The following is a 13,941-nucleotide window of genomic DNA, read 5'->3' on the forward strand; positions in this document are numbered from 1 at the left end:
TTAAATTCTTTTAAACTTCACATCCGTTTATCCTACCCAAAATACTCTAAAAATCCCCTATTAATTAGTCTCAAATGACTGTACATGGATTACTTTGAAAAAAAATACAATAGAGCATCAGCCAATGGAATAAGATATTTATCAAAGAAAAGAAAATCTTTAATATATGAACCACTTGGTTTTTAAGCCTTAAGAGTCTAACGGAGACTGAGCTTTTTTCAAGACATCATTTTTGCTATCAAGAAATAGTGAAATAGATGAGTTAAGAATGAATATAGATGAGTTAGGAATCCAATATATAAAGCAAAAAACATACTTATTTTAAAAATCATATTATGCCTTACACGAACCAATTCATGAATTAACTTTATATTTTGTGAAGTGTTTCTTTCTCAATTCAACTAGCGTTGGGCAAGACCAAAGTTTAATTCAGTTAAGGACTTGGTGGTGCTATGAGTTAACATCAGATGCTAGGGGTCATCTCCACTCCTTTATCCTCCAATGTGTTCTTGAAAGTGACATGTGTTACCCAGGCTATCCAACTCTGATGAAGGCAGATACATACTGAATGTTTCTTAATCATTTCAATATCAAGGTCACTATGTTCCCCTCCTGGGATTTAGTACACTGAAACAACTTCATTACATAAAACCTCAGACAGCTATAAAAGCATAAACTTGATCCCATACCAAATTTAGTTTCACTGAGAAGAGCAGCCTTATCTTTACTCACCGTTAAATTATAAAATGTAGGTGATATGTACCACCTTTACACCCTAAGACACCAATGAAACATTCTTGCTTGTGTTACTAACCATTAACATACTGGTGTGAATATAGCAAAGGGACATCCTTTCAAAATTATTGCTTATAAGAAACTGTACATATAAGTTTGCTTCCTTTCAAATAACAAAGTAGCTTATACCCCCTATTATCTATACAGGAAATGATTTGGGCCAAATGCCAATTTGAGGTAGCCAAGTACAGCCTTAACAAAGAAAAGCTGACATATTTCTACAACTGTTCCTATTGAAAAGATGCCTCAAATATGATCTAACAACCGAGTGGAGAAGATGAAGCTAATTTATCAGATTTTTAAAGGTCAAGACTCAAGGAGTACTGTTTGAGAGGAAGCTCAGTACCAGACATCTGACTGGCTGTGTAGACCTGATGACCTAGGGAACAGAACAGAAGTCTTAACAAATGAGGGTATGTAAGGAACAAGTGGTTTTGATTTCTGGCACAAAACAAATGTGTCCATTACATGCCAAAGACAAGACTGCTGATCTAAGAAATGTTAAGCCCCTCCTTGTTTACGTGGGAAAATAGAGGATGGGGTTAACATAACTAGAGGGGGATTTCTCTACCATAAATTAACAAAGGTTTCTTTCCTCTCCACTGAAGAATTCACTTGGGCATAGGGGAATGGGACCCTTCGAAGCACCAATCCTGAGCACATCAGAACACAAGAGCTCTTTTTCTTCTCTGAATTGCCAGTGTACATAGGAGGGTAAGGAGGGTGGGGGTGGGGGTGAATGTAGGAATCAAAAGGAATACAAAGACACCCAGCTGGAAATGATAATGGCTTGACCTTAATTCAGTAAGTAATGTTTTTAAATGGCTAACAGATGCCCCTTGTTAAGGTGTAGCCCGGGAGGAATAATAGGGCCAGAAGCAATTCTGGACAAAGTAGGGAGGAGGTCCTAAGGGTTGGGATTTTGCACTAACAGCTCTTGTCCCAAGAAAAGGAAGATCACTTGAAAGGAGCCAAGGACAAGAGGAGTGCCTTGCGGCCCTCCCTCAAGTATACTTATTAGCATGTAAAAACCAACTGAAGACAGTCCATCACACAAACTCCTAGCATTTTTCATCCAAAGACAACAAAAGCCCTTTCTAAATGCTATCCTCATGATACCTATGTGAGGTAGGCAGCATAATTCTAATTTTTATTCATAAACAAGCTAAGGCACAAATTAAGCCTGAGTGGCAAAAGGGGTCTGGAATTTTGTTCACTGCAACACACTTCCTTCATATTGATGCAAGCAACTCAAGACACACCGCTAGGAAATGTCCTTAGAGGAAGTAGACCTAAGAGCCAAACAAAATCATTCATGACTCTGGGAAAACAGCACTCTCTCTAAAGGCTCCCTGATGGAGTTTCAGAAGATGCTCTCCATTCAAGAGTGCGACCATGTGCAGTCCTGTTGAAGAAGGAGAACAAATCACCTATGATTATAGGAAAAAGGTTGAAGACACAATCTAGTTTTTCCCCACTTTTGAAACCGGAGCAGTGACAATCATAACAAATCACACAATCTAAGGAACTTCAGTCCTTAAATCTTAGACTTAACTGGTGCAGTAAAATTCTAAGGCCCATATTTTGCTAATGATGTTGATGTTTTTGATCAGACACATTTCTACATCCCTGATGCCAGGCAGTTTTCTTTTATCATAACCAAGTTATCTGTGTAAAATGCAATGCCAGGATCTGAAGCAAACAATGCGTCCGGTCGGCATACATTGGGTCTATATATTTTGAGAAACACTCAAGTACACGAAGAAAGCGAACAATGTTAAAGAGATGATGTGAACAATGTTGGTGGCTTGTCTAACAGAGAATCCAGTGTCCCTGCAGGAAACTGAAGATACTCAAAAGTTGCTCCCCAATTTCTATTAACAACTGTCTAAAAGTGAACATTTTCATTTGATACAAATATACAAATTTAAAATAAGTGTACAGTATAGAATGGCCTACCATTTTTGGATTGCTTATGTGCCAGAAAATATATAGTCAATAAAAAAATACCAGAGAGGTGGGGACAAAAGGCTCTCTGGATCTATACAGCAAAAAGGAACATCACTTCAGCAGGTAGTGATCTGCGGAGAAAGGGGTGTCCTTAGAAACCAGTAGCATTGAAAGACAGCAGGTCACAAATCTGGTGACGGGGGATAAGATGCATAATAAGGCCCATTTTCCTGTGGAAAGAAACAAAGACAAGAACTTTAAGTAGTAAGATCAATTTAACTGGGAATATAAAAGAAAGGGATTTAGAGTCAACCACACAGCGTATGTAAAACGTCTAGCATGTGCCTGGCCCTGAGCAGGCCCTCGGCCATCAGAGTAGTTCCACTGTATTCAATCAGAGCTGGTGTAATGTAGGCAGAGGTAATCAGATGGTAATAGTCTCAAAAAAAATTACCATTCATTGAACATTCTATATGCCAGACACTTTAATCACTTTTCTTTCATTATCCCTTTTTATCCTCACATAACACCATAAAGTAGGTAACATCCTGCTTTTACAGAACAGGAACCTGAGGATCACAACAGATTGCATAACGCACCTTAGGTGACAGAGCTAGCAACCAGAAGAGCCTGAATTTAAATTTAAACCCACGTCTATTCAAATCTAAAGCCCAGATTCTTTTTTTTTTAGACTCTGTTGTCTCACTGTGTGCCGAATCTTTTGAGTTATGAAACAAAAATTATCATTGAGGAATTTAGTAACTATAACTGTTGTGGCAGAAATGAGTCTTCACGACATGCCTGAGTGGCAAGGCTTTTAACAATGATAGTTTTTAGGGTATTTAGTTCAAAATCAACATGGAGAATTAAATGTCAGAATTTTAATGTCAAATGTAGAAAGTAACAAATCAGCATAAGGGGAAATTTTTGAACCTATTTTGGCTAACTTTATCTTAATAAAAATCAAGACAGTTAGCTTTACGGTAGATGGACCCTAAATTAGATTTATGAGACTTAAGATTCATTAATTATTATTTAGGAAAATATTTCTTTGATGAGTAACTTGTTTTTCAGTAGACCATTAAAAAAAAAGGCCTAGCATTAATGTAAGGTAATAGTTAGGCATGGAGAATAAGAGGTGGGATGAGAACAGCATTGCTATTGCATAAATACGGTATATTTACATCACAGTTAAGGAGCATCAGCTGCATCCAGTCTTGAACACAGCAGGTAGTTAAATGGTCTCTGAGTGACTAAGTGAATCAAAAGCCCTGCAACTCTTCAGAGCAGATGCTCTGGAGTAGAAATTGATCCTGGGACCATAAGCAGGAAAATAAGAGACTATCTACAAAAACCTTACTTTCTGACTATTAATCTGACCAGGTAGCAAAAAGATTAAAAAAAAAATTAGGTAGAAAAAAATCCTAGGATTGGCTATATTTTAGGATACTTGAAAAAAATTAATGAAAACTTTCTTTTTGTATTTCAGAACTTCCTGACAGTCTGTTGTACCTACTAATCACTCCAGTATCCTCAATATGCATGGAAACTAAGCTTAAGAAACATGCCTGAAGGTAGGAGGGTACAAGATTAACACACAGAAGTCAGCTGCATTTCTTTACGCTAACAATGAAATAGCAGAGAAAGAAAGTAAAGAAATAATCCCTTTTAAAATCGCATCCAAAACAATAAAATACTTAGGAATAAATCTGACCAAGGAGGTGAAAGACTTATACATGGAGAACTACAAAACACTGACTAAGGAAATTAAAGACGACTTAAAGAAATGGAAAGATATCCCACTGGAAGAACTGTTACCAAGTAAATCTGCATGTGCTCTTCTTTGACTGTATTTGTAAGAACGCTGACCAGCTCCCTTTCTGAAAATGGTCTAAGAACCATTTTGATCTAGATGGATAAAAATTACCTTCTAACTACTTTCAAAGGTTCCTCTTAAATATCCTACAAAATTTACATCACTATTCTAAGTCATATTAGACCCAGAAAAATAGAAGCTTGCTGAAACTTGCCAACAACCAATACCACATCATACCTTCACCAAATAAAGAACCTACTATGGGCAAGGCACACTTGAACATGATAAAATAACTGACTCTACACTCATTTCCTTTTCTCTAGTCATATTTTTAATTCTTCCTAGCAAAGGAAAATTTTGCTTTACAAGGTAATATCCAATCACCTTCTAGACCTCCACCTCAATGTCCCATGGGGCACCTCAAACCTGATTGGTCACAAACTGAACAGACCACCTGTCTCTTCTCACCAAGCTCCCCAAAGCTTTTCCTCTAAATTGCCTCTCTGGGACGGGGCAACTAGCTCCCAAAGAGGTCTCCCAAAGCAGAAACTTTGGTAGCCACCTCAGGCATCTTTCCTCCTTCTTCCCCTCCAATGGCTGGCTGCTCAGTCACCAAGATGCTGTGGATTTTATTTCCTAACATGTCTACTTCTAAATATCTCTAAGATCTTTAAACCCTTGCCATTATCATGACCACTTCCCTGGCTCTAGTCTCATTTCCCCTCCAGCTTTCTCTAACAGCCTCCTGCTTGTCTTCTTGCCTACAGCCTTATCCTTGACTAGTCACTCTCTACATTCTTTAGTCATCTTTCTAAACAGGGACATACTGGCAGTACTCCCTGCAGAACACCGCCCCTCCGCTACCAAGCAGCCCACATACTGCAGCACAACATGCAGGGCTCCAGGAACTGTGACCGCCCTCTGCCTGCCCTTCCCACATCACTGCCTGACACTTTCCTTTGCTTCTTCCCTTTTCTTCTTCTTCTTTAAACTTTACATGCAGATGGCCTAATGCCTCAATTTTAGAAAGCTCTAGTACAGGTACAGAGAGATGATCCACTGACCTAAGTGTTAGATTGTAGATTATTTAATTTAATTTTGACTAATCACATTATTAATCAGGTCTGCATTTGATATACAAAATATTGAAAAAAAAAAACTAAACACACAAGCAAAACAAAACAAACAAAAAAACTAAAACCGAGCTTGAGTATGGTGTTGATATTTAATGAAAGCCTACTTTACAGGCCCTTAAATATACAGGAAATGTGTTGGCTTACAAAACAGTCCTCTGGGTTTCCTAATAAGTACATCCTGATTTATATATTTCTACTCCAGAAAATAAATGACAAATCCAGATGTCAGCTTTGAACTGTCATTCCAAATTTTTGGTATCAAAGTGTCTTTCAGTGCCTTTCACATTTCTGGCTATCCATTTTTTAAAATATTAATAAGAGTGATGTACAGTTCAAAAAAATAATAAAGCCATTTTCTGTTCCAGCAATCTGTAGTAAATAAAAACTGACACTCTTTTTTTCCCGTCTCCCACATATTCAGCAATCTTTGTATTTATGATCCAGCTACTCCCATTACAAATCCCCTCTGCGCAAAAGCAAAAAAAGGAATTTTATTAAATATTAATGTTAAATACTTTGCTTTTCACCTAAAGGGGAACAGAAATTATACCTCAAGTTAGAGAAATGTTAGAGAGAAAACATCTTGTAGGATATTTACTGTATATACATTGTACAATCAATAGAGAATAATTCATTTCAAGCTTAATATAACCTTCGGATATATCCTGATTCATGCATGAGGATACGTAATCAGCAACAATTACATAAGGAGACCGACAGTCTTTCAGCCAAACATGTTTCTTACTTTTTTGTTTTTGTTTTTGTATCACTAAACTGATAATGTGAATAAATAGCATGGGAAGAGCTTTGATGGAAATCAAGAGTAGCCCTTTGCTAGTTTAAAAGATTCATAAATGCATCTATAAGTAATACTGTTAATATTATTGGTTGTATTATTGGTTGATGCTCTTAAAACCATTATACAAGCTTTTAGCAAAATGAAATTTTTACTAGAGTAAAGACTAAGACAGGCTACCTGGTTTACATTTAATGCTGAAAATGTCAGATACCAACAGATTCTTCTGGCTCTATTTATGCAGATGAAAAGCCATTCAGTCTTAAAATTAGGCAGAGGTATATCTCAAAGGTGGCAGAAAACTGACAACACAAGCAAGGATTGGCTTTAAACCCACAGCAGAAAAATCTTCCACTGAAACGTTTACTGGGGAAAAGTCCTCTCTTAGAACCAAGCATTTTCCTAAAGTTACTATAGGAAAAGAATGTTAGATGATACTATCATGTTAAATAAAACACATTAATTGCATTAATATTCTCTTATAATAAAGATGTTGTGCTCATAAGCATTGCTCTAATGAGATAGTTAAGATACTACACCAGGTGAGGGAAAATTCTTGTACTTCTTACCCTGGCATCATATTCAAGGACAAAAGGAGGGAAGTCGATCTGTTCTGGTGAGATGGCAGAAAAGAGCTGGTGGAGGCTGTCCACATGGTGGATTTTGTCCTTCAGTCCTGAGACAGAAAAGGTGGTAAAAAACCATGTTGATACCTGATTAATAGAAGGAAAAAAACAATTTAAGCCAGTCGCCAGAATACAAACACAATTTTGAAATTTATGTTAGATGATTAAAAATGACTTCAAAATTGAAATTGATAACAAAAGAAAACTTGTAATAAGTAGTGTAGGCTGAGGTGCATCAGTGACTGATGCAATCAGTTTAGTGGATTCTGAACAGCACTAAGAACAACAAAAAGAAACATGCTAGAGCAACAATTACTAGGGGATGGAGTAAGAATGAGCTCTGTTCACCAAGCGTCCGTTTCTGCTGAACGGCTATGTGCTCCCACACACGTGGTGGGCGGCGATGCAGCGTGACACGCGTCTTAGGGAGGTCCCTGGTCAAAACCACCGCATCACTTGATGGAATAATTGATTCGCTGGTACTCTGAAAACGGTTCGCATCGCCAAATCTCACAAACTCTTTTTGAATTTTTTCAAATGAGCTCTAAAATTTCTGCCAACATTTGAGACATTTATTTTTCAGCTGACACTTGGCATGCAGCCTGTCACAAAATAAATATTCTGTGGACGTGGAGCCACCTCTGTTTGTTTCACTTCACCACATGCAATCCCTCAATAAAAGGTGGTCTGTAAAATTTGTTGGTTCCAAAAAAAGAAAGAATTCTTGATAGCAAATAATACTGGCATCAACTAGGTAATAGCCTGAACTTACAAATTATTTTATCATCTCTCCAAACTGACATTCATAATTAGTCATGTTTACCAACGGCTGATGTAACAGTTCCAGGAGATAGGCACAATATTATTGCTATCCCCATGTTATTTACAGAAGAAGGTAACATGTGCATATGAATTCTCAGTGCACTGGCATAGTACACTCCACATAGATAACTGATTACATTATACAAATACAGTACATGCCACTTTGGGCATTGTCACAGATGTTAATCACGTTGTTAATTTCTCTTTGACAATCTATCACATTTTTTAGTGGTTGTTCCAGAACTTTTACATATTCTAGGTCCCTTCTTCATATCTACTTATGAGAAAAGGCGTGTAGTAACAAAGAGAACACTGCACTAACTTATCTCTGTCAGAATCTTATTCAAACTTCCAGACTCGGTAGAGACTATCCCCACCATTATTTCTCCCTTACAGCTCCAAACAGATTATCGCCTCTATTGAATTCGCATCACCTTGTGTTTAAATCTCACGTATAGCCCCTACTCCTACTTCATAGGAATATGTGTAGGTTCTTACATTCACTTCTATAATTTCCCGAATACTTGGCAGACCATCATAGAATAGCCTGAAGTTTTATACAGCACAGACAGAACCTAAGTATTTGATAAAGAATGAGAGTGAATGAAGAATATAAGGCCTATTCCACAGTGACTGTTATGGCCTGGGTCATTATTCTATTCTGGCTATACTAATGACTGGTATAAAGTCTCCAATATTAACATTACTGTCTATACTGTCTCATTTTACCAAGTTTATTTGGCGGGAGGTGGGGACAGGAAGAAGCCTTGCTAAAACCAAGTGAGTTAATTTAAATCAAATTAGATAGTCACTTAATCACATACCCCAAAACCAGGTTTTTGTATCAGTTTTTTTTTCTTTAAAACACATGCTGCTATATTCCTAAGTGACACAAACTTCTGAAAACTGGATTAATAAGACTTCCAGATGAGGAGCGCTACAGCCAGCTAAGAGGCAGCTGGTAAACTAGTAAGAGCTATGGAGAGACCACGGAGATTGCAGAGGTTCTAGAAAGAGTTAAAGAAAGTCAGACTGAAGAGGCAGAACAGAGAAGAGCCTCGAGGACGCTGGGAGACGCATTTGTGCAGGGAGTTACACATCTACTGGTAATCTACAGCAGTGTGTACGGTTGTAGGTGACGCAGGGTAACAGTGATGTGACCATTCCTGATGGGGGCTTAGATTCTAGTAAAGGAGCAGCGTATAAGCATAATGACAACTTCTCAAGGCAGGAATTACTAAGTGCAGTGAATGGCCCAAAGAAACGTGTGAATGCCTGTCATAGGCAAGGAGCTGTGCTAATCTGGAAAAGGTGTAAAAGGAAGGGGCAGACTGGACCACGCAGGGAATTTGTATTCCACTGTACCTTACCTCAGGACCTTTTGACGTTGTGCTCTTTTAGTCCTGAAACCCTCTTCCTCAATTCTTTGCCTGGCTAAGAACTGTCCTTCAGAGCTCAGGGCAGAATTCACCTCCATGAGGAAGCTTTCACTGACCACCTCCACCCCAGGCTGGAGAAGCAGCTTCCCTCTAAGTGTTCCAACCAGACTGAGGTTACTCGTATCGCTGCATAGCTAACATCCTGTGAGGGAGCAGTCAGTGCGCTAACAGACTGCATTCCCCCGTGTGGAGACTGCCTTCTTCAATACCATATTCATAGGGTCTAATTAATACCCAACATGAAAAGCAAGGAATTCAGTATGTGTTGAAAGAAGTAGCAAATAGTTTCTGGACTTAGTACTTTAATACTATTTAGAGATGGTCTAATATTCCTTCATTCTACAAGAGAAATAAACTGTACTTCAATCTGGGCCTTGGTCTCTCCATCTATATAACGAGCAAGTCAGACTTAAACGAGTTATAAAGTCCCCTTCGTTATACGATTCTATGAAAGGGCTCTTGACTATGCTGCACATTCTGACACGGTGAGGTGGTGGTGGTAAACTGGTGAGGTGGTGGTAACCTGGTGAGGTGGTGGTGGTAAACTGAGAGAAGGCTGGGTTGGGGAAGAATGGGCAGTGACCTTAGGCAAACAATCTTTGAAAGACAAACAGATTTTTCTGTCGTATTTTTTCCCAACATCTCCTTTAACTTCAGGTGTTAGCAAGAGAAAATTACTCAAAGTAGACAGAAGTGGAAACCTGGTTAAAAGTTTTCTGATCAGAGAGACCCAAGAGCATTGTCTTCAACTTCTTCATTTTAGCTTTATATAGCTCAGCTTTTAATTTTCAATTATTTACTTATAACCTATCATAAACTTTTTGTTCAGATAAACTTGTATTACTCATTATCTACTATTTAAAAAAACTGAAAATAAAAAATTTGAAAAAAGACTGCTATGCTATTTTGTGAATGCTAGAAATTCTTTTATCCAATTATTCACAAATGCAAAGCCAAGAACATGGGGTCACAAAACAACATAAACTAGGAAAAGATTGCTCACACATGTGTGCAACTCCAGTAATCTAGAGCCAGAATCAAAAGTTGGTTTAAATACTATTAGTTCACATTCTATTAGTAAACTTCAAAGTAGAAAGAGAGTACTGATTTATATGAGTAGTCAATTTATTATCACTTTGGGTGGAGTGGCCTGGAAAAGATCTGAAGAGGATGGAAATCAGAATAGTGTGAGTTGGATTGTTTTACTATCTTTTGGTTTCATCTCATTATTTTATAATTACAAACACTCCATTTATAGTTTTTGACTTAGGATAAAATAATGGTGGATTTCATGACACATGGGTTTTACTTTCTCAACCCTCCCTCATTTTATCCATCCCAAAATTTTATGAAGAGGTAACATAACGGCTTTCACATCATACATCTGGTCTTCAGCCTCCGTACGACCTGCCATTTGCACTGACTCCTATCTGAAGCAATCCCAACGGGTGTCACAGACAAGGCTAGTGGTTCTAACACTGAAATCTATGTGGTAATGTCCATCCATGATGTTACGGGGGGACAGTTATTTGCTGACTCTCTAGTGCAGAGAAGGAGGGGTTAAAGTCGGATCTGAGCAAACAGTGGTTATGTATTCTCATTAGTCTGGGACCAAGGAACACTCTTTGGATAAATCTGAATTTGTAAAAGCTTTTTTCCACTACAAAATTATGAAAAGGTTCAAACATTCACTAAAGTTTAAAGAATTTTACAGGGAACACTGGTATAGCAACCACTCAGACAATTATTAACATTATCCTTATTTCTGTTCATCACATATCATCTCTCTACCCATCTATCAATTCATCTTATTTTTTTGCTGCATTTCAAAGTAAACTGCAGACATCAGTGAACTTGCCCTAAATACAGCATTCATATGTCTAACCAGAGTTAAATGTTTGTTCAGTTTCTTTGCTATAAAATTTACATTTGATGAAATTCTCAGTTTTAAGTGTACTTTTGCTGTTCAGACAAACGTACACACTTGTATAAGCAAAATTCCTATAAAGATAAAAAAAAATATATTTTCATCACTCCAGAAAGTTCCCTCAGGCCCTTCTCCCCAGAGAAATTATCATAACTTTTTTCAAAGAGGTTGCACAAATTCACATTCCAACTTATAATGTAGGAGAATTCCAGTTGCTCCACATCACTGGTAGTATTTGGCACTGTCAGTCTTTTAAACTTCAGCCATTCTGGTGGCAGTGTAGTGATATCTCATTGCAGTTTAAAAAAAAAAAAAAAAGGAATGATTTTATTAAGATATAACTGACTTACAATAAGTTAACCATATTTAAAGTATAAAATTTGTTCAAGTTCCGATATATGCGTACATCCACAATATCATCATCACAATCGAGAAAATGAACATAATAATCACTCCCAAAGATTCTCAGGGTCCTTTGTAATTCCTCCCTCCTGGCCCTCCTCCCTGCCCACTGGTAACCACTGCTCTACTTTCTGGAAAAAATCGTAGTTTGTATTCCCTAGAATTTTACTATGAAGGGAATCATACGGCATGTACACTTGTCTGATACACACATATATACATCTTTTACTCAGCACAATACAACCACTCACGTTGCTGCATATATCAATAGTTCATTCTTTTTTTTTTTTTTTTTTATTGCTGAGTGGTATTGTAGGGATATGCCAGTTTGGGTAACCGATCCTCCCAGTGAGGAGCACACAAGTTGTTTCTAGTTTTTGGCTTAATAAATAAAGCTGCTATGAGTATTTGTGTACAGGTCGTTGTATGAATACGTTTTCATTTGTCTTGGGTAAATACACGGAGTGGAATGTCTGGACCACACAGTAGGTGTATGTTTAACTCTTAAATAAACTGTTAAATTGTGTTCCAAACTTTCTGCAACATTTTACCCTCTGATCAGCCCTTGTATAGGGAGCTGCAGTTCTTCCACATTCTCACCAACATTTGGTATGGGCAGTCTTCTAAACTTTAGCCATTCTAATAGAAATGTAATGATACGTCATTTCAGTTTCATTTGTACTTTCCTAATAACCAATTGTGATGGACATCTTTCCATGTGCTTATTTGACATCTCCGTATCTTCTTTGGTGAAGTGTTCTGTACAAATCTTTTGCCTATATCTAAATTGAATTGTTTCCTTATTACCGAGTTTTGAGATTTCCTTTACGTATCAGGTAAATGTTTTATTTACAAAGATTTTCTCTCAGGCTGTGGTTTATCTTTTTATTCTATTAACTATTTTCAAAGAGAAGAAGTTTTCCATTTTGATAAAGTTTAATTTCTTTAATGGATTGTGCTTTTGGTCTTATATCTAAGAAATCTTTTGCTTTCCTCATGGTCACACAAAGCTTTTTTCTCCTACACTTTCCTCTACACGTTTAACAGTTTAATGTTTTACATTTAGGTCTTTAAACCATTTTTAGTTAATTTTGTATGAGATGCAAGATATGGATCAAGTTCTTTTTTCTTTTTTTTTACATATGGAGATCCAATTGTTCCAGTACCATTTGTTGAACAGACTAAACTTTTCCCACTGATCTGACTTTGTGCTTTTGTTAAATATCAGTTATCCATATTTACATGAGTCTATTTCTGGATTCTTAATTCTACACCATTGATTTGTCTATCTTCATGTCAGTACCTCACTGTCTCAAGTACTGCAACTTTGGAATAAGCTTTGAAAGCAGGTAGTGTTGGTCCTCCAACTTTGTTCTTCTTTTCAAAGTTGTTTTGGCTATTTTAGATTCTTTGCATTTTGACTGGTCAATTTCTACAAAAAAAGAAAAATGCTTGCTGAAATTTTGGTTGGGACTTAATTGAACCTATAGATTTAGCAAAAACTGACAATTTAACAATATTAAGTCTTCTAATCCAAAAATGGAGTATATGTCTTCATTTATTTAGGCCTCCTTTAATTTCTCTCATCAATGTCTTACAATAACATAACTTGTACAGTGTACAAGTCTTTCATATATTTTGCCATATTTATCCATGAGTACTTAATATTTCTTGATGCTAATGTAAATTACATTGCTTTTTAATTTTCAATTTGACTGCTTCTTGCAATATATAATAATTGATTTTTGAATACTGATCTTGAACCCTGGAACCTTGACAAAAGTGAGGACACCATAAGGTTTTCTACATAAATGATCATGTCATCTGTCATCAAGACAGTTTTATTTACTCCTCTCTAATTCTAGATACATTTTGTTTCTTTTTCTTGCCGTATTACCTGGCTACAACCTCCAGTATGATACTGAATACAAGTGTGGATAGCAGAGCTTCTTGCAAAGACATATTAAAGACAAAGCCAATCCTTCTGTTTGTCTCCGTTAAAGAAGAAAAAATTTCAGTAACTACTGGATGAACAAAAAAATAAATGAATGATGAGATTTTGGGAAACAGTCAAAAACTACTTCTTAAATGCTACAGAAAGAAAAAAATTAGCCACCTGCTGAGCATAACAAAATAGTGGAAAAGTTAATAATATTATCTGATAAGACCATGTAATCAGAACTCAATTGAAAGAAGAATGGGAAAGCCAATTAAAGTCATTTAATTGACTGT

General features: G+C 36.8%; 1 protein-coding gene across 4 annotated transcripts in view; it reads right to left on the reverse strand.

Annotated features, from left to right (window-relative positions):
- Positions 1 to 2,413: 2,413 nt before the first annotated feature.
- GDAP2 (ganglioside induced differentiation associated protein 2) overlaps positions 2,414 to 13,941 on the reverse strand; it is a 57,325-nt gene continuing 45,797 nt past the window's right edge. For 3 of the 4 annotated variants that reach the window (XM_031457905.2, XM_031457906.2, XM_064488882.1), the window contains 2 exons: positions 7,063 to 7,206; positions 2,414 to 2,975 (listed from right to left, as the gene is read on the reverse strand). In XM_031457905.2, coding sequence (XP_031313765.1) covers positions 2,928 to 2,975; positions 7,063 to 7,206 — 192 coding nt within the window. In that variant the 3' untranslated portion in view covers positions 2,414 to 2,927. Of the gene's footprint in view, positions 2,976 to 7,062; positions 7,207 to 11,461; positions 13,142 to 13,941 lie in introns of those variants that run through there. The other variant, XR_010382253.1, reaches the window with a different exon arrangement.

This window comes from Camelus dromedarius, chromosome 9 (assembly GCF_036321535.1).
Source record: "Camelus dromedarius isolate mCamDro1 chromosome 9, mCamDro1.pat, whole genome shotgun sequence".
Lineage (NCBI taxonomy): Eukaryota > Metazoa > Chordata > Mammalia > Artiodactyla > Camelidae > Camelus > Camelus dromedarius.